The 23,904-nt window shown below is 39.6% G+C and overlaps 2 protein-coding genes across 5 annotated transcripts; both read right to left on the bottom strand.

The window, feature by feature from the left end:
- Positions 1-5,982: 5,982 nt before the first annotated feature.
- Positions 5,983-15,061, bottom strand: ppp4r3b (protein phosphatase 4, regulatory subunit 3B). 4 transcript variants are annotated; one of them, XM_030770900.1, is made up of 16 exons: positions 14,646-15,061; positions 13,640-13,695; positions 13,291-13,389; positions 12,343-12,966; positions 11,410-11,487; positions 11,171-11,287; positions 10,779-10,895; positions 10,434-10,565; positions 9,441-9,537; positions 9,300-9,341; positions 9,041-9,199; positions 8,686-8,855; positions 8,453-8,592; positions 8,171-8,352; positions 7,863-8,059; positions 5,983-7,191 (listed from the first exon to the last, which is right to left on the bottom strand). In XM_030770900.1, the coding sequence occupies exons 1-16, from the start codon at positions 14,785-14,787 to the stop codon at positions 7,093-7,095; spliced, it is 2,451 nt and encodes an 816-aa protein (XP_030626760.1). In that variant the 5' UTR covers positions 14,788-15,061; the 3' UTR covers positions 5,983-7,092. The 4 variants fall into 4 exon arrangements, with proteins under 4 accessions (XP_030626760.1, XP_030626761.1, XP_030626762.1 ...); XM_030770901.1 differs by having other exon boundaries at positions 8,171-8,322; XM_030770902.1 differs by having other exon boundaries at positions 7,863-7,978; positions 8,171-8,322.
- Positions 15,062-15,526: 465 nt separating this feature from the next.
- Positions 15,527-23,359, bottom strand: pnpt1 (polyribonucleotide nucleotidyltransferase 1). Its single transcript, XM_030771310.1, has 28 exons — positions 23,186-23,359; positions 22,805-22,865; positions 22,449-22,523; positions 22,159-22,264; positions 21,726-21,775; positions 21,511-21,574; positions 21,368-21,415; positions 21,140-21,253; positions 20,611-20,797; positions 20,365-20,416; positions 20,207-20,264; positions 19,946-20,042; positions 19,678-19,780; positions 19,515-19,585; positions 19,236-19,272; positions 18,995-19,061; positions 18,818-18,907; positions 18,591-18,644; positions 18,396-18,505; positions 18,137-18,208; positions 17,977-18,040; positions 17,731-17,814; positions 17,563-17,646; positions 17,196-17,302; positions 16,919-16,974; positions 16,609-16,687; positions 16,314-16,361; positions 15,527-16,055 (listed from the first exon to the last, which is right to left on the bottom strand). The coding sequence occupies exons 1-28, from the start codon at positions 23,302-23,304 to the stop codon at positions 15,903-15,905; spliced, it is 2,310 nt and encodes a 769-aa protein (XP_030627170.1). The 5' UTR covers positions 23,305-23,359; the 3' UTR covers positions 15,527-15,902.
- Positions 23,360-23,904: the final 545 nt, after the last annotated feature.

The raw sequence follows: 23,904 nt of genomic DNA, 5'->3' as shown, positions 1-23,904 counted from the left end.
TTTTCATTAAACAGATATACTCCAGAAATAAAAACGAAAAAATAAATCCAGCGAACAGCCAAGGTTTTCAAGGCGTCCTTCCTCCGTCCTGGATACGACCTTTATCTACAGGCTACTCTTACGGTAAATCTAACTGAGTATACCCACATTTTGCACAAAATTAAGAAGTCTGTAAATTGGAAGACTATACTATGTCCCTTTAGGCTGGAGATGCAAATGTAAAACTGACTGTGGGGCAAATAACTTAAATAAGTAAGAAATTGGTTGCATTTTTAATATGTCTAATTATCTCTGAAACTAATTGGCTGGCCACCGTCTTGACTACAGTCCGAGGATGCGCCAATGTTATTATCTACAAATTAGCCTAATTTCAACTGCTTCCCGATTACTGACGACTCATGAACAGACAACCATCCGCACTGCAAGCAGAAATATCTGACGACAAAAAAGTAGAAAGCTAGGTCCAGACATTTGGTTGCTTCTGTTGAATAAAATATGGACAAAACGCGTTTACTCTCAAATTTAAGAAGATCCCTCCCGCAACCGTTATTTCAGGCCATTGATCCAGTCCGTTCCTTTATCAAAGTGTTCTGTTAAATGATGATAATTTCATCAGTAAGACTCTCAAAGATATGTATATCTTGGCAGCTCTGTCTTCTAAGCCCTTCCATCAGTGGAGCGTGCCTGAAGTTACCGCTAGTAGAACCAGATTGACTGAACGTGGAAACTGAGATGGAACCGAAGCACCACCTCACCTTCCCGCTGATTTGCCATATCACTAGGGTAATGAATCACCCGTAAATCTACATCCGCCGAAACACAAAATTTGTGCTCCCTATGCACACAAAGAAAAAATAGTACCCATCACCGCTAGGAAGCGTTAACCCTAAAACCGCACAGTATACACTGGTTGAGGATTGCAGTGTATGGAAAGACGTCTGGTGATTTTCGATTTCAACGTTTCTTGAAAACTGGACAAGTGAACTTAACTTGTGATTCTAACATACAGAAATGATAGCCGATCACACCAACATAGGCGATATCAAATTCTGAAGGAAAATAATTCTAATTGCGTGTATACATGAACAACTGCAACATTATAAATTGGAATAATTATTCTACCTATGTAAATCTAATGTGTTCCTTCCATTTGCTTAAATTTAGAGCCTCAAATGGACTGTACAAAATGATAATTATATCCAACGAAGTAGTGACACCTGGTGGAAATACTATTGCACAATGAACAAGATACAGACAAGACACTTGTGCTGTGTTTTGGCTCCCCCTTGCCACAAGTTTGGTGACGACTTTACTGAGCCTTCATGTATGTACCGAGTCATACGTTATAATACCTACTGAAGATTTTACGCTTTTAGTTTAGTGCACCTAAATTGTATATCATTCTATATTTGTCTTTGGGAACATCAGGGTTAATTTGAACCTGTGTATTATCAGTTTAGTAGGCCTAATTGGCAGGAGTGGAAAAAGTAAAAGTAGAAGTACTCTTGTTTAAAAAAAAAAGATACTCTAATTAGACAACCGTTTTAATAAACTGTGAATGAGTGACTATTTTTCTCTTACTTAAGTATTTTTCAGGGGAGATACTTTAATTCTGCCAAGAGTACTTTTTTTTTCAAGCAATGTAAATGTAGTATGTTTAGCAATGTAGTAAAACAAATGGATTTACATGTTTACTTTTAGAACAAACTGGCAAACCACAGCAGAAACAAACATTTCCCATCTCAGTGCCTTACGATATGTCACAGCTCCTGAGTGAGACTAAAAATCTCTCCATAATTCACAATGTAGTGGTTTACAATGCTTAGATATGATTTTCCTGGGTGTGCACTGTTTGCCTCCTTTATCTTAACTTGTGCTGTGAGAATGTTTAATCAGACATAAATCATTTGGGGTCTCAGGGAGTGTTCAAAAATAGCCATGTCCTATCAGAAGAACGGAAAACAGCAGCTGGGAAAGCAGGAGGGAAAAGATTTTGACTTTCAGTCATTATAAATCAATTAATTTGGTGTAGTCTGAAATCATTTGGGCTGATTCAAAGTTGCAGACAGAGTGACCCACATATAGAGGATACCTCTCTTCCGGTCCTGTGGTGCTGATAATCAAATAAAGTGACTCCCTATGGCAGTCTCGCACTTTTGACCTATAAAGACAGGCTTGTCCATTCATCCCATTTTCTCATAACATGTAAAAACAACGGCTTTACAACTGCTTTGAAAACAACCTGTGTGAGCTTTTACAGCAATACTGATAGGAAAGCGCTTGCCAAGTCATTGGCCTTTAACAGTAAATTTAACTACTTAACTGTTTCTTGGCTCATTTTGTGGTATTTGGGATCACATGAAGTATCAGCTTCTGAGTAAACCAATCTCCTGCTTGTATGTGTGGCCCAAAAGACAAATTTTTGTTTCATCTGAACATGGCAAACCATTACTGTAGTTCTAGTGCTGTTTCATAAGCTCTAGAAGTATTTTTGGTTGCCCATAGATTTTCCAGTAACCATTCCAAAAACTGTTTGGAAGGTATGTGGTACGTGATGACAGGTTTGGAAATGTCAGGCCAGTAGTTTTTTAAATCTCCACCTGTAGCACATGTTTTGTTTTGGTTTTTTTCTTTTACCAACTGCCTCACTGCACAAAATGAAGCAAATTGTACTGTTTTAATGGTTTTAAATCTTAGCGTAATCTCAGGATGAAATACTGTAAATTGCTAGTAGAGATTAATAATAAATAGAATGATATATTGGTGGTAAAAAATAATTGTTGTCTTAAACAACATATTTCCTCAGAGCAACTAAATGATCATGAAATAAAAATATAAAAGTAAAGGATATCTTATCATAATAAATATATCTTATTACAAACACTAATTTTCATTGTCTTATAATTATCATGGGCATAAATAAATTTGCAAATTTTCATCCAGCATAATTATCAAATGTTAAACACATGTAGACCAAGCACTGGGTGTTAAAGTGTATGTGCATTAATTCATATTTGCAAAATTTTCCTAAAGTGTTATACAGAATGCGAGTTTTTTTCATTAAAAAGAATTTTTTCAAAGTTTCAAATGCTTAAATTATTACCATCAGCAAATCATTATCATCCCAAAGCCACCATAAGATTTCGATTTGTCTAAATCCATGGCAACCACAAAGACTATAATCTCTGGAGAGGAAATGCTGACAATCTGTTGCCATAACAACAGCTCCCCCCAATGCTACACCCACTAAGAAGGCAGCAGTCCTTATATCCTCAGCCCAGCATTTCCTATAAATCCTTTCTCATTAGCTGTAATGTGCAAAAGCACAGATATCTCTTTTTGACTCCTCAGCACTTCACTGTGTGGAATCCATTCCATCAAATACTGGAGAGAATGAGAGGGGAAGAACATTTCATTATTAAAGACTAAAATTATCACTTCACATGCCCTCCCATCAGTTCCTTTTTGAAATGGTACCTTTTATAGAGTCAAGGATGACCTCCTCCCATCCCACCCCACACACACAGGGCATGCATGCACACACACAGACACACACACACACACAGACACAGACACACACACACACACACACGCACGCACACACACAACAGTGGAATGTCTGCTGGAATTACATCAACAATAAATCAGTTTCCCTCTGCGTCATCAAATTCAAGCTGAACCTGAAGAATTGTAAAATTTCACACTGTATACCTCAGTGCTTACTTAATACTGCTGTCCAAGTGTTATTGCTCATAATCATAAAAACACCAGCAATAAAACCATTCTTTTTTTTTAGTCTGGAATTTCTTGTTGTTCCTTTTTCTAAGAAGAAGCTATTGTTATGTGTCTTACATTCGGCAAGAGCATCACCCAGTGAATACAAACATCAGAGAGAGGTCTATGTTCTTACCAGTTCCTACTACTGACCTGTATTGCTGAAGAACTTTCAGTAAAAATCAGTCAAACTTTTTTGTTATGGTCCTCTTCTATGCCACCATCAGTTGCTCACAGAGAAATATGGCATTACTTTGCATAATAATGAATGTTTGAAGTAGTGTTTACTCTGCGAATTCAGTCTTCTATTTTCATGTGAAGTGATGTGCATATTCGATGACATCACATCAGTTTTGTTTCAGTGTAGGAGTCAGGCCTATACGTCCCTTGTGTGATCGCCAAAAGTGCATCGAGACGATGAATGGGTAGAGTCCAGAAATGGCTTGCAAATAGGATACAAATTGAAGGGGAGACAGGTACTCTTTAAAAAATACTGACCGTTCTTCAAGAGGTCAAATAAACAAGGCAATATTTTCACTAAACTATCAGAGCGCTGTTCGAAATCTGCGGGGAATGTCCTATTTAATGAAAAATTGGCCATTTTAGCCTTTAATGCCCCCATTCAGCAACGCGTCAAATAAATAATAGAGCATACCTGCAAGCCTTTCACCTCGGGATACAAACGAAAGGGTATCAAGTTATTAAGGCCTTGATAGCTCGTTGCTTTTTAAACTACACAACTATTTCCAAGGATCCAGATAGGAGTACTATTTCATAAACTGAATCGAGGTGAAACTGAGGTCGGAACTTCGGGTTTTTCAGAAGATTTCTGAACATCTTTAAAACCCGACATTGTCAAACTCATAGGCAGCTACACCCATGTGAATTGATAGGATAGTGATTTGCATGGTTCCTCGATAATGAGTCTCAAGCTGACAGTTTTTCAAAAATGTTGGCGACAGCCATTTCAACGGAATTTCAGCGGTGAACATGCAAATGGCACGAACTGATGACCTCAAGTTGTTAAGGCCATAAAGTAACAGCGTTTCAGAGAAAAATAAAAAGAGAAAGGCCACAATGTGAATTCGTTTAGCCTATGTTCTCATAGTTTAGTTAGTGTCTTAATATGTCTGTGCATGTCTTGTTCATTTCCTGATAACCTTTGATTTAATGAGATCATTTACTTTCTTAAGCCTTTACGGATCTTTAAAGAAAGTCGGTGGTATCCCTCAGTGACGGTCTCTGACGCTCAGAGAGAAGTGAAACAAGGTGCGGATTAAGGAGATGTATCTAAACTAAATAAATTCAGGTTTTATTTTTGCTCATTTAGCACCTGGATGTGAGGAGTAGAAAGCTAGTAAATAATTTCAGGTAATTTGATGGCACATATTGGTCGTTTTATACATGTTCATGGACTAGCAAAACGGCTACAACTGACGTTGTTTAGGTTTCAACATAACGTAGAAAAATTTAGGTTGCAAAATAACGGACAGCCGTTTTGATGTAAAGTTGATGCTACTTTGTTGCTTGCGGTAAATACGAAATTATTTAAATATAGGCCTACAATGCTGCAATGTTAAACGTTCTCATTGTTTTACTTGTAATTCACTTTGGATGCATTTAATAAGTTGTGTTACTAAGTGTTAGTTTATTTGTATCAGTTTTGAATTCATAGTAATGTCTAAATTAGACGAACTAATCTCAAGTTGTTTTTATGTAAGGAAAAGGTGCATGAAGATTTGACTGGAAATAAATATCGCATAAATCATACACTGAGAACTGGACCATCAATCCAGCTGGGAACGCTACATACAAGAACACACAAAGAAGTGGAAATGTGTTGGGTTTGACGGCACATTGGATTATTTAATAAATCCGATTTCACGATACTGTAAGATTGAACATATTTAGTGCACAGTGGTGCCACTTAAAATTCACCTGTTCCTTATGAGGATCGTGAAATCTTCTGGTATAATTTTCATGTGGTAGAGCAGCCAAGAAAACCTGCCCATCAGTCAAGATCAAAGTAAATCAAATCAGATTTGCACACCATGAAAACCGATTAACCAGCAGTTTCATCCCAAACAAAACTGGATTCAGGCTCTTAATGTCTGGCTCAAATTTAATCTGAAAATTCCAACAAATATCAAATATAAACAAATGCTTTAGAAACGCAATAATGGTTGTGAATGCACTGGTACAAAATTTTATGGGAAAAAAAAACAAAAAACAAAGTACATTTCTTACTCTGAACAACCTCAATGTTTACATTTGGGTCCTCACAGCTTTAGTCATTCAGACTGATTTAGCATCTGTTTTCATAGATCTTGAATGACATTCTAATGTCCCAATGGGAACACTTGTATCGTCATAAACTGCTCTTACCAATCAGTGCTTGTTTAATTCAGTTATAGGCAGGAACGTACTTGGCTACATTTTGAATTCTCACAAAAAAAGTAAACGATAGCACCACTCAGAACTGCTCCTCATGACTGAGAGAAGCCACATTTCCAGAACAGTAAAACTGTGTCAAATAACAGAGACGTCAGACATTCTCCATTTGGCTGCAAAATGACTTTACTGCAGTTTAATACATGTTATTAAAACCAGCATTGCAACTCATGTTTTCTACAATGAATCAAAGAATTGATTAAAAGGGTAAACGGTGGTCCCACCTTGTTGTGCGAAAAAAAAAAAAAAAAAGAAAGAAAATTACACTGGCAGGAAGAGCTCTCCCCCTTTAAAATCATTTAAGGGGCAAAATGATTAAGAAGAAAAAAAAAAATAAACAGTTGTACAGTACAGTAAGGTTCCTGGCTAATGTAGTTGAACTTGAGTCTCACCAAATGGAGCCCACGCTTCAAAGTCGAAGAGTTCTGCTCCTTGAGACCTAGGAGGCTGCTTTCTGTTGGTTTGTTATGCTGTCTTGACCCCTTATTTAGCCTTGTTCCCTCCAACCAAACCAATTTAAAAAAAAAAAAAAAAAAGGATCTGTTTCACTGTTGGGTCGGCCAATCAAGCTTCCATTACTAAGCGGCTAGTCCCGCTAGCCTGACTGGCTCCTGGGTACGCCCGTCCTCCCCTCCGGTAAAAGGTTACGGCAGTAAGGTGGTACTGCATCCCTGCTGGTACGACCGGGTCGTGAGAGAGGGGAAGGGTCAGGGAACCATGGCATCGTTCAGCTCCTCTAGTCCACTGGCCAGGTGGTTATGAGGGAGCAGGAGGTAGAGTGGGGGAGGTGGGGAGGGTCTCTCTGTCCAGTGGACTGTGACACAGTGGCACCATGGGACATTAGACCGGTGAACTATTTCTCTTCTTTTACGAGCCCAGACGGGGCCGCTTTCGTGGTGACTGTTCCTCTTCTTCGTCCTCCTCCTCTTCATCATCTGGATAATCCACCAAGCCAACCAACCCCGTCTATACAACGGACAGAAGTAACTTGAGTAAAACATAGCTATTGTTGAGCCAACGCAGTATTTTTAGTTTCATACCAGACGGCTAGGGGTGTATCGGTACAAATATTTGTACCATACTGTTGGGTACAGGACATTCGGCTTGGTGCGTGCTGTGATCCGAGTGAATAAAGTCTAGCCTTAATCACACGTTACAGGCATAACTTTTTTATGCTCTGATGGTCAGTCAACTGAAACATTGGCGAATAAAGTGATACTTGACAAGATACAGTGTGCCCTCTCTTCTACATTTCTGTGGGGCAGACCTAAAATAAAGAACTCAAGTTCCCTCTCCCATTCCATAACGGACCCTTAACTTGCCAAATGAATTAGCACATGTTCAGTGATGCAGCCTTGTAAGTATGGCGACCGCAAAGCCAGAGCTTGTTATGCTCTTTATTTTTTTACTATTATTCATGCGATAACTTTCAGAAGCACTTTTAGTTGTTAGTAGGTTGCACCTGCAAATTTCAACACCAACAGAAAATTTTTTGAAAAAGTCCCACAAACCCCTGTAGAATGGAAAATTAAGAAGTTTTAAACTTGAAAATAGCAACTAAATGGGAGCGTAACAGCTTGGCCACTCCTAAACCCTTTGGCTAGAGGGTTCTTTTTCCCTTGCTGTGTTTTACTCACCTTGACCAGCGGTGTGGTGGGTAGTGCAGCTGACTTGGCTGATGAGCCATTGGGACTGGTTGCAGATGCAGAAGTGGCTGCTTTGCTGTTAGCGCCGTTGGTTCCATTGGCAGCGCCTGCAGAATGAGAGAAGGTAAACTTAAAGCTGCCAGATGGTGTCCGCTTTGGAAGGTTCTCTTTGTCCTCACTTTCTTTAACTGGAACGAGATTTAAAAAAGAAAAAAAAGAAAAAAAAAAAAAAGTGTGTGAGGAACAAACCATTCCAAGGTTAATGATCAAAACGGTAGTGACAAACGAGAAGTTGTTACCTTTTTTTGCTTCCATGTACTTTCCATAGCTCTCTGGAAAGTCTTCCTCTGATCTGCCTTTTTCAACTAATGGGTCACCGTCTTCTTCATCCTCATCTTCATTGAACCACATTTCTTCATCATCTTCTAGAGATCTTGCATCCCGTCGATATCTGTCGGCACAATTTAATTTGTTTAAATGACTTCACTAGGAGTATCACTGCACAATTAATTTCAATGTAATCACAAACAAGTATAACTAAACTATATGAATATGAACCAGAATGAGGAGAGAGCGCTGACCTGCTGAGTCTTTGGCTTTGTCTATCCTTCTCCTGCTCATATCTGCCTTTCAGACCCTTGAATGTTTGGACATATTCGATGGATTCAAGTGCTTTATAAAAGTTGTCGACAATGTGGGCTATGAGTGATTTGATGTCCTCCTAAAACAAAAGGGGGGAGGGGGCAAAAACTTTGAGTCACATAGTTTGAAGATTGGGGGAATATTTTAAAGGAGGTTCTCTCACAGCTCTTACCACTTTGATGAATTCAAACAGTTCGATGATGGCTGAGTTGAGGAGGTTATATCTTGTTCCGTTGTCCAGCAGGGCGTTGATGACTGGCTCAAACAGGTTCCCTTTAATGATGTACCGGTTATAATACTCGTCCTTCAGTCCAATGATCCTCCTCATGAAACGCAGGGCACCTTGGAAAGAACACAAAATCATTACGGTGCCATCATAACAGACATCTAGTGCCCACATCTTCTCCTCCTCTAAAAAGACTATTCAAACACTGTGGTCTTTGTTCACTCAAAACTAACGGATCTTAAGAATACAACAGGTTCCACCTGACTCAGTAATTTCAGTGCGTTGCAGTGCAGAGACTTACATAGGGCCAGGAATGTGTGCTTGGAGTTCATCAGCACAAGGACTCTCCGTAGCAGATCCTTGTTCATGATGTAGTTCTTTATGTGGTACGTATGGTGCTCCACACAAAACGTAAGCAGTTCCAATATCAAAGCCAGAAGTTGGGCTGTTTGGAAATTGTCTGAGAGAGGAGGAGGGGGAAAAAAATCGTTTCAGCCCTTCTGTGAGGGGGAAAAGCATTTATACCAAACAGGTTTTAAACAGAACTGCTGTACACTTACCAGGACATACTGGGTTGATTTTTGCAGACCCTTCAGGCATATCTGTGAAACATTTCAGGCATTCCAAAGTTAGAAAACAGCATTACCAAACACCGAGACATATGCACATCACAAGCCGTTGCAATCCTTCGCAGTTCTCACCTTTCCTCTCCTCTGCAGTGTTGGCTAGCAGAGGTGCCGTGAGTACATGCATGCAGTACTTGTAGAAAAAGCCGAGGAATTCTGTCTTCTCCGTTTTCTAATGAGGTTAAGAGGGAAAAAAGAGAAAAATCAGTTTTCTTTATGTAAACCCTTTGTATCTCATGGAAAACAAAAAATCCTGCTGTTGCCCATGAACTGTTTTAAACACTGTGTTTTGTATAAGAGAAAGGTACTTTGGTACAAGAGAGCCAGAAGAGGGGATGTCTAACGCCATCTGTTTGGCACACAGGACGCCAACAGCTATCAAAATTACAAAACTGTCAGACACACGAGTCTGCTGGGGATATGTAGACAATCACAGCATATCAAATAAACAGTCACAGCTAACAGACAAGCATTTGCTACCAAGAGATGACTTTGTTTTGGTTGCCAGGAAGCCTGCCATAACAAAGCATTAGCTGAACGTTGTCAAGTACAAAGGGCACAGATCAAAGGCGTTCTCAGGTAGCCTTGTTTCTCTGCCAGTTCGACATATCTCCAACTACTTCTTTTCTCCAGGTCTAGATGAATTCACACCGTCCTATGCTGACTTCTACCATTCTGTGTCTTTACAAAACTTTCACACGATTTAAGCTTTCAATATTGAACATTATTCTGTGCTTACTGCGTTGCTCATTCCTTTTCCACGTGTAATAAAAGTCTCTTTGTTGATCTGTTTACAATAGGGAGAACAGTTGGTTTGCTAGTACATAGATCAGCTTTCCAATGTACAGTTTTGCCTGAATAAAGCTGATAAAAATTAAGATCAGCTAATGCAGCACATTATGGTTGATATCTTGCTTATAAAAATTACTGGCAAACCAACTGCGTTAATCACTGCCTTTTATGGTCATGACACGGTGTCAGTTGTTAATCTTAGTCTATTTATACTCATAGTAAGTTAGTCATGTGGATAGCTGTTCTAGAGAAATCTAACAGAAAGCCCAATCTTACATTAGTTGGGGCCAACATGTTCTCTGGGTCAATGAGAGTACGCAGTAACCCCATGAGCTGCACAGCCCCACCCAGCTCAGGGTCCGAGTCACAGATCATCTGCTTTATCACCACGTTAATCAGCAACACGTCCTGTGGACACACACACATAGAGAGAGAGATGGTCAAGATCAAATCCAAACGCACACATTTGCACACGCAAACGACTGTGTGACCACTTGTCTCTAAAACGAGCAACCAAATTAAATGGCTCTTCCTGGATCTATTACATTTCACATAGCAAATGTTACATAGAATGTACAGGGCTGTCTAACGGCTTGTTCCGTCACGTCACGTCGAACTCACATCATCAGCTTGCTGCGGTTCCTGCATGACAAACTCCCGCACCATAGATGGGCTGAACTCCACCAGATAGGAGAAGATATCTGTGGCTGCGGCCCTCACCTGGAGGTCGTCCATACCCTGTAAAGACAGGTGTGAGGTCATATTCAGTTCCACATCCTGTGTCTAAAACCCATCATCCTGTGACTGAAGCCCCATCTCAAACCGCAAACTGTTACTTAACCAACTTAAGTAAGTATTAAGTAATGTTATCACTTAAACTCTTCACAATTACAAGTTACATCCTAACTGGGAAGATTGTCCTGCACATATCAGCATAAACTTTTCAAATCTGTATACAAAAATCAATGATACTACCCTGATCCCATTGATGGTGTACACAAAAATGAACTCACCATCACTATTTCCAAAGCAGGGAGAATTCCCAGATTTGCAAGGGTCTTGAAAAACGCATCTCTGTTTTGTGGTTGCAAGGTTTGTGAAAATGCACAGAACTCTTTGAAGAAGTTGACCTATGGAGAGATGAACAGAGAGGTTAATGAAAAGAAAGCACCCCCTCACACACACCTCCACCCCCTCAGACTACTGTATCTCTGGGTATCTGTTCTAATCAAAGTCTATCTAGCTCTCTTACCAGTTCTCTCCTTTTGCTGTCTTCTGTGGCTTCATCTGTTAGCTGAGCAAATACTTCAGTAAGGAACCTCTCGTCCTCCTATGTCACAAACAGTGAGAAATGTCTTTGTTATTATTATTACTCATGATGTGACTCACATTTCATGGGGAAATTTCCATTACTTTACCAATGATGGAAACATCAAAGGAAGAGGAAACCCTCTCTGAAAGCCCTGACCAGGAGGTCCTAAAGCAGTCATTTTTATTTCAGCACAGAGCACTTGAACAAAACACAGGCAAATAAATGTACCGCAGAAAACATGACTTCTAAAGGTGATGTCACATTTTCTGAGAACAGAGCCTTAATGTTGAACTGCAGGAAGGGATTCGCCAACAATACGTACTCACTCAACTCTAATGTAGACAAACACACACACACGCCTGAAAAAGAAAACAGGATCTTTTAACTTCCACCACAAGAACTGCATTTCAAAGAGCCCACCAATATTAAGCAACTTTCAGACAACTACACTGAAAAAATGTCCAACACAGAAAATACATACACACACTCTCCTACACTGTTTTCAGAATAACAAAAGCAGTTGGAACAAGACAGTACAATATGTAACAAAACAGTAACCATTCCATCCTAAGTTCCTACAAGGCAAGCTGGTTTCAACTGATACGTGGTTAAGAAACAACATTTTATGACTGCTGCCGCCTGACAGAGGGGATTTGTGATCATCTAATTTCATTTAGAGAGAGGCGCTGCATGCAATTCACTTTCAGCACAAAAGGGAACTGAGATTTTATGGCACTTGCATCCCTGCTGAAATACAAACAAACAAAGCTCCTCTACCATATGACCCGCTACCATGACCTTTAAATCTTGTTTGTTCAGGACAACAACAATGAAGAACAATGGAGGAGGCCTTTCACAATTCAAATGACCCACCTGCAGCATGCTAACTATCTCCACCTTGTTGAAAAAGATAAAAGAGGTGAGTGTGGAGAGGAAGTTCTCTTCGAAAACAGAGGGGGTGGGCAGGATGATATCTTGGATGTACTGCACCCTGTACGTCTGGTGAATCTTCTGTCTGAGCTCAGAGTCCGTGATGGGGATGACCTCTTTGAATTTGGCCGTCTTGGTAAGGAACTCGCGGTGCCTCTTGGGCTGAACCAGGGCAGGGTCATACTCCAGGCAGCCCACAACGTCCATGATGCAGTCATCGGAGAACATCACCTCAAACAGGGCAGCCTTGTTGAGGAACAACACGCCGCGGACGATTTCGTACAGGTGATGAAGGCCCTCCCGGTTGTCCAGGTCCTCACACGTCCTGAAAAGCTGCAGCAGACGCTTAATGTAGCCCTCGCTCATGAGAGCCAGTGCCAGCTTCTCACGCCGGATGGGTGAAGACAGCACGGAGGTCACGAGGTCTGCGATCTCCTCTAACCGAGCCAGCTCGCATGGTGGGAGCTCCACCAAATGGCTGGTCTCTGGCAGCTCCTCTGTACGCTCCTCCTCAGACTCATCCATGGGGTCTTGGGTGATCTCCAAGGACGGATCCTTCCCCTGAACCTAGAGGAATAAGGTGGGGGGTGTCAGAAAATGCACCACAAATAAAGGTTTCAAATTTTGTACTATCTAACTTCGCAGTAAAATGAAAAGAAATCCAAAGGCTTTACTCCACTATCAGTTTGTCACAACACAGAACAAGACAACCAGGGACATAAAGATTTAAGGAAAAAAGCGAAACAAAAACAAAACAAACAAAAAAACACCCTAAGGTGCTAACACTGCACAATACTGGATGTAACTAAAGAAAGTTTACTCAAGCACAATCCAATAATCCACTGCTTTAGCTAAGCATGACTGAAAAGAGAACCCATCCAACTTGTTTACCTGGCAGATCTTCTCCCATATTTCATCACAGCCTGCCTTCTCCTGGAAGCTCAAGGCCAAATCATAATTTTCAGCTTCAGACCAAACAATAAGAGTGTCCTGAAGAGAGATATATGAGAATGAGAAATATATGTAACTGAACCCATCACATGAGAAAATAACATGCCAAAAATTTCCATTTCAAACTAACCAGGGCTACTTGCAAGAACTGTTTGTTAAAATCTGTCAAAAGAACACTGAATTATTTAAAGATAAACAAAACAAATAAAGGCCTTAATAAAAGCCAAAGTAGCAGAAAAAGACTGCAGGTCAGACAAAGTTCAGAAAAATCAAACTACTTTGACCTTACCTGTTGTTTCTGATATGCTGTATTGGGGCTGATTTTGGACTCTAACAATAGAGAACCTGGAACAGAAAAGTACGTTCAGTACGTTACACAGAGAATATTCAAGCAGTCAGATCCGCAGGAGAAAAACAGTAGAACTTGCGTCACATTTTAAGAAGAGCAGTTACCGTTACCAACAACGTGAGCTACCTTTAAAAAGTTTTATTATGAATGAACACTGATCTCATATTCCCGCGGACCAAAACTATTCACCTACAAACTTATACCATACAACTGGTGAGCATTTTTAGCAGAAAATGCAAAAGCGCGTCTTAAAGTTGTTTGAAAGTACTGACTGGCCAGTTACTGATTCTATTAAACGTTACCAATGCTCTGTATTGCAGCAATAAGTTCCCAATGTGAATACAATAATTTTGCAAACTAAGGTTAAAAAATGTTCGAGAGATGGTGGTTATGGGTGTTCAATCACTGCTATTATAATCACAAAGGTTTTCTTTATTTTGCTCGCCAGCAACATAGCTTAACAGACTAGCCTCCTAATTATGAAAACAAACCAGAGCGGTGTGTCATTTATAGATAAAGCCAACAAACTGAGGGTGCTGCTACGCCAATAAAAACTACAAAACGCAATTCACGTCGACAGATCAATATATGTACTCTCTCACTCAGCATTCCAAGCGGTTCTCTCAATCATGTATTTAGCAAAGACACTGGGTCGATTTGTAGGCAACTTACGGCGAATTGTTACTCTGCGTCTGCGGCCTACATGACAAGCTAGCATAGCTTTGAAGCCGACTATTGCTACCTCAGATAACGTTATCGGCTTCAAAAATCGCCATACTTTACTGCCATATGCTCAAAACTAGTTAACGGAAAACTAATTAAGACCACCCCGTCAACCCCATCCACGATCTCAATACACAGCGTGAGAAAAAACGTACATAATTTAAGTCGGCTCATAAATAAATTTGTTGCCTACCCAAGCTAACATGGTGACGCTACCACTTACCGTCAGACTCCGCTCGAACTAGCAATGATATTCCCTCCAATCGTTCAACATAAGTGGACGAAACATGTCCTGTTCCTCTGTCGTCCCACTGTCGATCTTCGTTCAGCGTGTATACTTTCACACGCCGCCTTGTATCCGACATGGTTTTTCTGTGGGCCAAAGCAACAAACGGTAGCTTCCCCCTATCCTCCAAATATTGTTTTTCCTCAACCTCGAGCTTCAAACTTTGTTACTAACCGCATGTTCCCCGCCGAGATACAAACTTACAGTATTTTTTGTAACGAATTTTAGAAAACATACACAGATAAAAAAAATGTAGTCGGTTAAAACACAGCAAGATAGCGTGTTAATAAACAACGTCCAAGACACAACAACTAGCTATTTCTTTGACTGTAGCTTCTCTATCCGCCACACACCGCCATCTTGTAATCCGATCTTGTCTCTTTTTCCTCCTTTACGTCAATCAATCGTTAACCGCCGCGGGGTCTCCTTTGAGGGGCTACGGAAGCCTAGACACTGTTGTCTTGTCAGGGACTTCGAACAAAAGCTACGATTTTAACAAATTATACAGTTGTTGAGGTACATGTTATCCATAGTGCGAAAACTAACACAACCACAGTGTAAACTGCACTGGACACAAGATGGTCCAGCAACAAATCTTTTGTAAAGGGACGCGTTAAATTTGTATACGGCGTTTTCTCCTCCTCCTCCTATTTTATTTACTCCTCCAAATGTGCAAAGGAAGGAGCTGTGATTAATGTGCATTAGAAACAGCATCATGTTCAGTCACATGTGTACACAAGGTAAGCAGCGAATAAATACAAAATTTGCAATTATATATATAACACACTTTTTATGAAACTTAATAAAAGGGAAAAAAATCTCTTGTGAATTGCTTTGAGTTGGCCAATGCCGCCATCAAAAGAGATAAAAACATTTTTTTTTTCCCAGAAAAATGACTGTAGATTTACATGTTGCAGAGCATCTAAAACAAGTCTGAAGCACGTTGTAGGTTCTGTTTATTATGACAGGGACTGCAAACACTAAACCTGATAGCACTGCGTGGGGAAACCTGGTGTAGTTTACATAGACAAAGGTCACAAGAGGGAGGATGATGAAATTGACATGTTTGGAGAGTGGAGAACATGAATGGGAATCTGAAAAGCTGAGTAAAAAAATAGTATATTTACAAAATATTTAAAAGATGTCCATAGCCATTTCTTAACATGCTCCTCACAACATTTCAGACAATGACAGTTACAGCATAGAGGAGTTTTGACCATTTCCTGTTCCTATTGTGATGCTCTGCTTGTCATTCAGAGTCTTCACTACACTTGCGGCAGGAGACTGGAGCACTTTCCGTGAAAGCCTCATTCTGCCGTCCGTTGGGTCCCGTCCAAAATATTTCACCTAGTGGTGGAGTTTTAATGTATGAGACATTACAAAACATTAACAACTTAAGGGACTAAAACAGACAACTTTCTTTACTTGTAGCATTAACCACTAAAAAATGGCTCTAACCTTTTTAAGAATCTTAATGGTAGAAATAGTGAATTAAAAAAATGGAGTTTAATTTGTTGAAATACATTGTGATTCATAAAGAAAACAATTCTCAGGATGACAAAATATTCTCGACTGTTTGATCTATCTACATATGACGACACAAACCTGTATTTGCTGTCCAACCTCCAGCCCAAGTGCACTGGGGTGTTTAATCTGAAAAAAGCAGACAGTGTAATTTGTTTTATACTGATTTGTAGAGGGCATGGAACACTCCACTAGAGTTCATCATGAACTCATATATTAATAGATAATTCAGCTTTCATTAATGTGTCTTACTGCCATTGTAATACATACAAACATGACTTCAAGCTCAGGTATTTGTTCATGTTAAATCACTTTGGCATACAGAAGTCATACTTCTTGAGAAAGTTGCCTCTTTCCTTAGAGAACTAACTCTTACCCGTTTGTGGTCTAATTGGGAATTGTGCAGAAGCACTGCAGTCATGTTAGGATAGAGTTTGACCATGACACCAATATCTCTGTAGAGGAAGAGAGAAAGATATGATGACCTTTACAAGACTGTTAACGTAAGTGTCCTGGAGTTCAGGACCTTATGAGGAGAAAGAAAAAATGTTTACAATGTGTGAAATTTAGTCACAGTCTTTTGTGTGCACACACTGATGGACTTTGTCTAACAATTACAAACATGAATAGGGCATGTAAACTGTGAATACAGAATATGGTGCTGTAGTACTACAGTAAAAAGGTACCTTATTTCTGTGATGGTTGCAGTGTACACAGCACCAAACTCCAGCTGCAGTTCTTGCTATGGGGAAGATTAAAAAAAAAGAAAGAAAAACAGCAAGAATAAATAATTTTTTCTATTTGAATTTTTGTCCTGTGTCCTCCAAAATACAAATGTAACATACACAAAATTGAACAAGAGATTTTTCAGATTGGAGGCTGACATTGGGAGGGTGTGGTTAGACTCTGAAGAAAATGTAACTAAATATGTTCAAATGCTTAACAGCTGGTATTCAAACATACGTCATCTTTGCAAATTTCTGTGATGAACTCTTGGGCTTCATTCATTGCACTGGGTGTAGGAGCGAACACAGAGAAGGTCTCCTCATCCACTTGGCTTATTGTCACACCTATTTAGACCAAGAGGAGAGGAGCTGGTAACACTGAGAACAACACAGCTGAAACTAGGCACAGCATACCAGTCAAAAATAAATACAGGTCAAAGGGTGGAATCTGTATGTCACTGTTGATTTTCTGAGGTAGGAAAGTGAAGATGTCTGCTAGCAGGCCTCAATTAAGAGTGGGAGGAGCATTTTAATACAACTCTGTGGGTCACCGTGAACGTCATGTTACATGTATTATATTTTTTCCAAATGACAACTGGTGTTACCTGTCTGAGCTTGTAACCTGCGGAGGTTGTAGCCCCCTGGACCAACAAAGCGTGCTCTTCTAGAGATGGGTACCCGAACATTCTCTGTAAAATACGGTTATGTTATAATGCAGGCCAACAATCAGAATAAAGCAACCAAAAATCACAATTATAACACATTACTCATACCAACAACTGGGCCATTCTCCTTTCTAGATGGTCTTGGCTTGGCAATGGTTTTATTCATGATGCCTAAAATTTCTCTTTTAGCCACTGTAAGAAAATAAGACACAAAGGATATAAACAACATAATCATTAGAACAAAGACATAGGTATAATGCTATTTAAAGATATGTAATAAATTCAAAATGACAATTCAACGTCCTGTATTGGTATTTTTTGGATAAATCTGATCATTTATGAATATATCTTTACCTGTTGCTTGCTGAATAGCCTCCATAACTATTTTCAGAGGGAGTCCAGGAATTTTTATATCTGCCTAAAAGAAAATGCAAAGAGATAGTTTAAATTTTGCAGAGGGAAGTACAGACTATAACAGAAACAAATAAAGAAGAACCAGTTGTCCCCACACTACCTGAAGAGCATTGATGCCCTTGTTTGTGCCTGCCATTTTGAAGTCCATGTCTCCATTGTAATCTTCAATTCCCTACCATTACAAAGATACACAATATAAAATACACATAACATCAACATAAAACATAAATATGATGAAATACAATGTAAAATAACTAACAAAACAAAACATGGTTATAGAGTGCGAAATGAAATCAGAAACATGTCCAGAAAGTATCCATTTAAGTATATGCTAATTAGCAGTAGATTGAGGCATTTACCAGAATGTCAGTTAATAACCGGTAGTCCTGAATTTCTGATGGTTTGTCAGGGTTCGACTTGGAAATGAGACCAATGGCCACACCAGCCACAGGTGAAGATATGGGCACACCTGTAATTCAAGGTAAACATCAGCGATTAACTTCAAATCCCATCCTGAGATAATCAACAGTAGTGATACATTATTCAGTTCATACCTGCATCCATTAATGCCAAACTGCCTCCACACGCTGAGGCCATGGATGATGATCCTACATATTGAAGCCAAACAGAGATAGTTGAAGAAAAAAAGAGGGAAGATATCTAAAATCAGAACACATACAAGTACACACGTGTCATTTTCTTACATAATTAAAGTGTAATTTAAAACAGCAGGAAAACAAAATCATACATGTCATAACTAGTATAAGATCAGTAGACAAACCGTTGGACTCCAGCACCTCTGAGGTGACTCGGATCGTGAAGGGAAAGTCTTTGGGGACGACAGGTCTCAGAGCTTTCTCAGCCAAAGCTCCTGTTTAACACATTAAATAACACACTTAGGTATACAAAACTGAGCAGGACTATGCTACCCATGAGTCTCTGATCTGCTCATACTCACCATGGCCAAGCTCTCTTCTGTTCATTCCTCCCATCTTTCCTGTCTCATTGGTTGCATAAGGAGGGAACTGTAAGAAAGAAAATGTAACCATCATAAATCTTATCGATACAACAATATCTAAACTTTGTGCAGCTACTACTCGCTGTGTGGCAGAATTGAAACATAATGACTCGATGAGAAAAAAATTATATATTGTAAATTGACGGAAGATGAATGGAAATAAAGCTTCCCAGACACTTACTTCATAATGGAGCATGAAATTCTTGTCTTTGATCCCACTGTGAGAAAGAAAATCAAAAGAAAGCTCAAGAAATTACAGCAGAGAAATTTCCATCTCAAAATAGCAAAAAGGGGCAGGAAGGCTAGTCTCTGCAGCATTTCTTTCATCCATACTACTCTACATACATTAAAAAATGAATCTTTGTTTTGGATCTTTGTCTCAATCCATGTTTTCTCAATTCAAGGCAACAACATAAGCAAAGGTAATGTTAAAAATTAAAACAAGACAGAGTGGTCTAACCTTAGTACTGTGGTGATGAGGTCTGTTTTGACACTAGATTCTACGGAATCAAATGTAACGGTACACAGCACCTGCAATAAAACCATAATGAACACAAACTCTTATGATACGTGTAAATAAGCCATATTTGCCCCTTCCTCTAAAAAAGCCACATATTAATTACCTGGGTTTGCCCCCTCTGAAAAAGAGCTGATCCATGCAGAGGCTTAAAGACGTCCACTTCACACGAGATATCCCTCAAAGAAGTCAAATCTCGACCATCACACCTATGGAGGTAAGAGTAGAGCATGTAATGAATGTATATACATATTTCATATATGTACTGGTATACATATTTCTTACATACAGTATAAAGCACCCTGTACCACAGATTGCTGTTAAAGGCCTTTTGACCCATAATGACAAGGAAAAGACTTCTATACTCAACTCACCTTCTATAGTCATTGAGGATGATATTTCTAAAGATCTCCTTGGATACTACATTGAAAGCCTCTATTACTTCAAGGGGTTCTGCTTGAGTGAACTTTTCTAAGAACCGTTAATACAGAAAATCAGTCATCACAAAAACACACGAACAAAAAAACTCTCACTGACCACCAATACTGACAAACATTCACTATACTGCACACGAGCAGTTATACAGTAGCAGAAAATTCATGTTCTGTGTAGAGTCTAGAGCAATAAAGCATTACCTTTAATATGTTCTTCTGTGTCAAGTCGTATTTTATTTATGGCTTCATCTCTGGAGATCTAGAGGGTACAGTTGGTTATTGATAGGTGAACCATTAACCCAAGCACAACAAACCATAAGGGAAAACAAGCAAGCTAACACAGCTATGTCACAGCTCACCTTGTCATGGGAGAAATCTGTATAAACAGCATAGATTTTGTCACCAGCCAATCTGCAAGCATAAAACAAAACAGTCTATCACTTTCAGGTTGATTGTGACAAATATTACAGTTAAATAAATAGAGCACTGCAACACAAGAAGCAAAGTGCATACAGATAACACAAACACGTAGCTTTTTTTTTTGTTCAGTTTGACTTGATTTAAAATCACTACTCTCTGCTAGGCTGGTACAGATGACGCCTTACTGCCGTGCGAATTCCACCATCTCAGCAGGGGCGGCGAAGAGTTTTTGGGGGGTACGCTTCACCACTTTCTGTTCTCGAGCCAGCTGCTGGATGCCCAGGATGATCTGCTGTGTGTGTTTAACCCCGACTTTGACTGCATGACAGAAGTCCTGCTGAAGCACGTTCTCTGCGGCTGCCTCCATCATCACTGGAAAAGCAAAGCAGAACTCCTCTGATCAGGTGCAAATGCAAACAACCCTCTATGAAACCTGCTCATCTATTCAAATTCTTCACCACTGCATATGTATGGGGTACAAAGATTATAAGGTGGCAAAGAGCTACACATTTCATGAACACAGTAGCTGTATCTGTTTCATAACATCTTGATTTTACAAGATGTGTTATTTTTTCTCTACTGAATTGTAGAAATGGGCTGAATCCTATGGGGCTCCTTCCTAACATTTACATTAGAAAACAGTTACTGTGAGGGACACGTGGAGTCCCTGTGCTTTGAATAGAGAGAGGAGGATAATCTTAGGTTCAAACTTACCCACTTGGCTGTGAGATGCTCCTGCCACCACTAGATTCAGGGTGCTGGAAGCCATCTGTTTCCGAGTGGGGTTTACAAGAAACTCTCCATCTACAAGACCAATTCGTACTGCACCTGCACAGTAAAAAAAAAAAAAAAAAAAAAACATGATGAAGAGTCACGCAGAAATTCAACAAAACCACTACACATGAACAAGTGCTGGTAAAAAGCAAGCAACAGTTGACTTACCGATGGGCCCATTCCAGGGGATATCAGAGAGGGCCAGAGCAGCAGAGGCTGAGAAGAAAAATACAACCAGGTTTTTCACTGAAAACAGAACAAAACCAGATGAAACCTCTGTAAATTTGTCTGTTTCATAGATCTAGCCTCACCTCCATTGATGGCAAGCACATCAGGAGCATTGACACCATCAACAGCTAATATGTTACAGAGCACCTGAATTGGCAGGACAATAAGAGGGGTCATACACTGTTTGACTGCAATAAACAATGATGGTTAGATAAATGTATATGAATAAAACAATGATGTATAGGTAAACATATATGCATAAAACAATGCTGTTTAGATAAGCTTATATGCATCGTACCTGTGTATCATAGAAATAACCAGCTGGAAAAAGAGGTCTAATAGACCGATCTAAGGTGTGAGAGAGGGAGAGAGAGAGAGAGGGGGGGGGGGGGGGGGGGGGGGGGGGGGAGAAAGAGGGGGGGGGTATGAATTACTCTTCTCGGCACCATTCACTGCCTAATTACAATACCACAAAATGCGCAACAACCATTTTCAGACTAGGAGAAGGAATTTATTTAAAATAAGTTAAAATCAAATGGAAATTAAAAAGACTTAAAAGCTTTGCCAGACCAATCACCTGTAAGGCTAACAATCAATTAAAACAGACTAAAGTTTGTGTAAAAATGTATTTAACTGCCCTCCTTTTTTAAAAATGTTTTACAATAACTAGTTAAAAACATGTTTTGCATGTTTCTTTCACACCGTGTGCACACAGCCTGGTACTTCCTCACCTATAAGCCTGCTTGTCAGAATCTCAGAGTCAGTTACACCTATCTCTCTGCGAAGGTAATTGGTTGGAATTCTTCCTGCTGCAGCTGCTTTCTGTCTGTAGTCAACCTGTAAAACACATATATTTCTATTACGCTACAATCCAACTAGATCCTAAACATGTCTTAAGCAGTGACATAACTATACCGATCACTTCTCAGCTGACTTACATAAAGACAGCTTTATGCCTTGAGTGGTCTAACATGATGTGAAAGAGTAACGTTAGTGGAGGGTATAAAAATATATAACTTACGACAAGTGGCAGGAACTGAGAGGGAGACGGTTTCGTTTTACTGACGGCCGTTACCATCACCGACGTCTCCCCAAGCTACGATATCGAATACAAATGAGATATGACCATTATGAGCACAGTTACTGACAAATAACACATCAAAGACTTTTACACAATACATAAGCATACAATACACTAAATGTACGATGATAATACAGTTTACTTTAAATACAACAGTATCATGGTATATCAGATGTATATATTTATATGACATATTATACACTAAACATATGACATAAAAGGGTAGATTGTGACACATATAGAAGTATAGTATGACATAAAGCACATACTGAATAACAGGCTCAGGTGTGTTTTACCTGCACAACAGCACATCCATCAGCAAACTTGGCAAGCTTTCCTGTAGATATCTCTAGTTTTCTTCACGTTAAGAGAAAAAGAAGACACATTATCTCAAAAAGATGCTACTGTTGCAAATGAGTGATAAAATTGAAACAGAGGAGACTGCAGAACCCCCGACCTCCTCAGCAGTGAGAGCAGATAGCACGTGTAATCACTTTGATTTAAGCTGTTCATTTCAATTAAGGTATATGATATTTTTATTCTGAAAGGTGAATGAAAGGTGTTCGACTACATTTGACTGACAATAAGCGTTAGAATATTAAAATCGCACAGAAATTAGAGACATTTTGGGCTTGCATTCAGAACTGTCAGCTATATTAACAAATAATGCATCTTACTTTTCTCCTAAATCCACTCCAACTTTTCTTACTGTTCGATGGCTGCTCCAAACACTCTGATGACAGTAACGCACACCCAACCGGGCCCACGAGGACCCAAGTCCGAGTAAATATCTCATCGTTATAGGTACTATATGAGAGATTCCCTATTGCAAAACAGAGTGACACATTGATACTGAGGCATCAGTAGGCAGCCATAACTATACTTCACCCGGAACCAAATGCAAAGATATTCGCATACGCTTCCGGGGGAAAGGGATGGGCTGTCAGGCAGCCCAGTCTTCGAGTGCTTCCTATCACTTTGGTTAAAATACCAAGGATCTTAAAGAACCTTGTAGCGGTTAAACTCAGTCTGTTTTACGTATGTATTAAACAGAATGAAACGTAACATGTTATCTTCCTTGTACGTAAATCAATATGGTACCGGTATGAGTTTCCGGAGATGTACGTGGGGTGTGTTTAAGCACCACTAGAGAGCGTCGTAATCATTTGGAAAACTGAGTTTATTACTTACTGAGTCTATTTCTCATACAAGATCAACAAGAACACATACACTAGTCATGCACAAAAGGCAGTTTATTTAGTATAGATGATCTTTTGTGAATTTCTATAATAAGGACATTGCAACGCAAACTATCCAGTAGTTCGCAGTCATTCTGATCGCAGTCAGTGGGATCCTGTAAATATAAAGGCTGTTGTTCCCAGCCGTAGATTTTAAG

The sequence above is a fragment of the Chanos chanos genome, chromosome 4 (assembly GCF_902362185.1).
Source record: "Chanos chanos chromosome 4, fChaCha1.1, whole genome shotgun sequence".
In the NCBI taxonomy this organism is placed as follows: Eukaryota; Metazoa; Chordata; class Actinopteri; order Gonorynchiformes; family Chanidae; genus Chanos; species Chanos chanos.
Note: the sequence above shows the minus strand (reverse complement) of the source record. Positions and strands in the feature narration are given on the sequence as shown.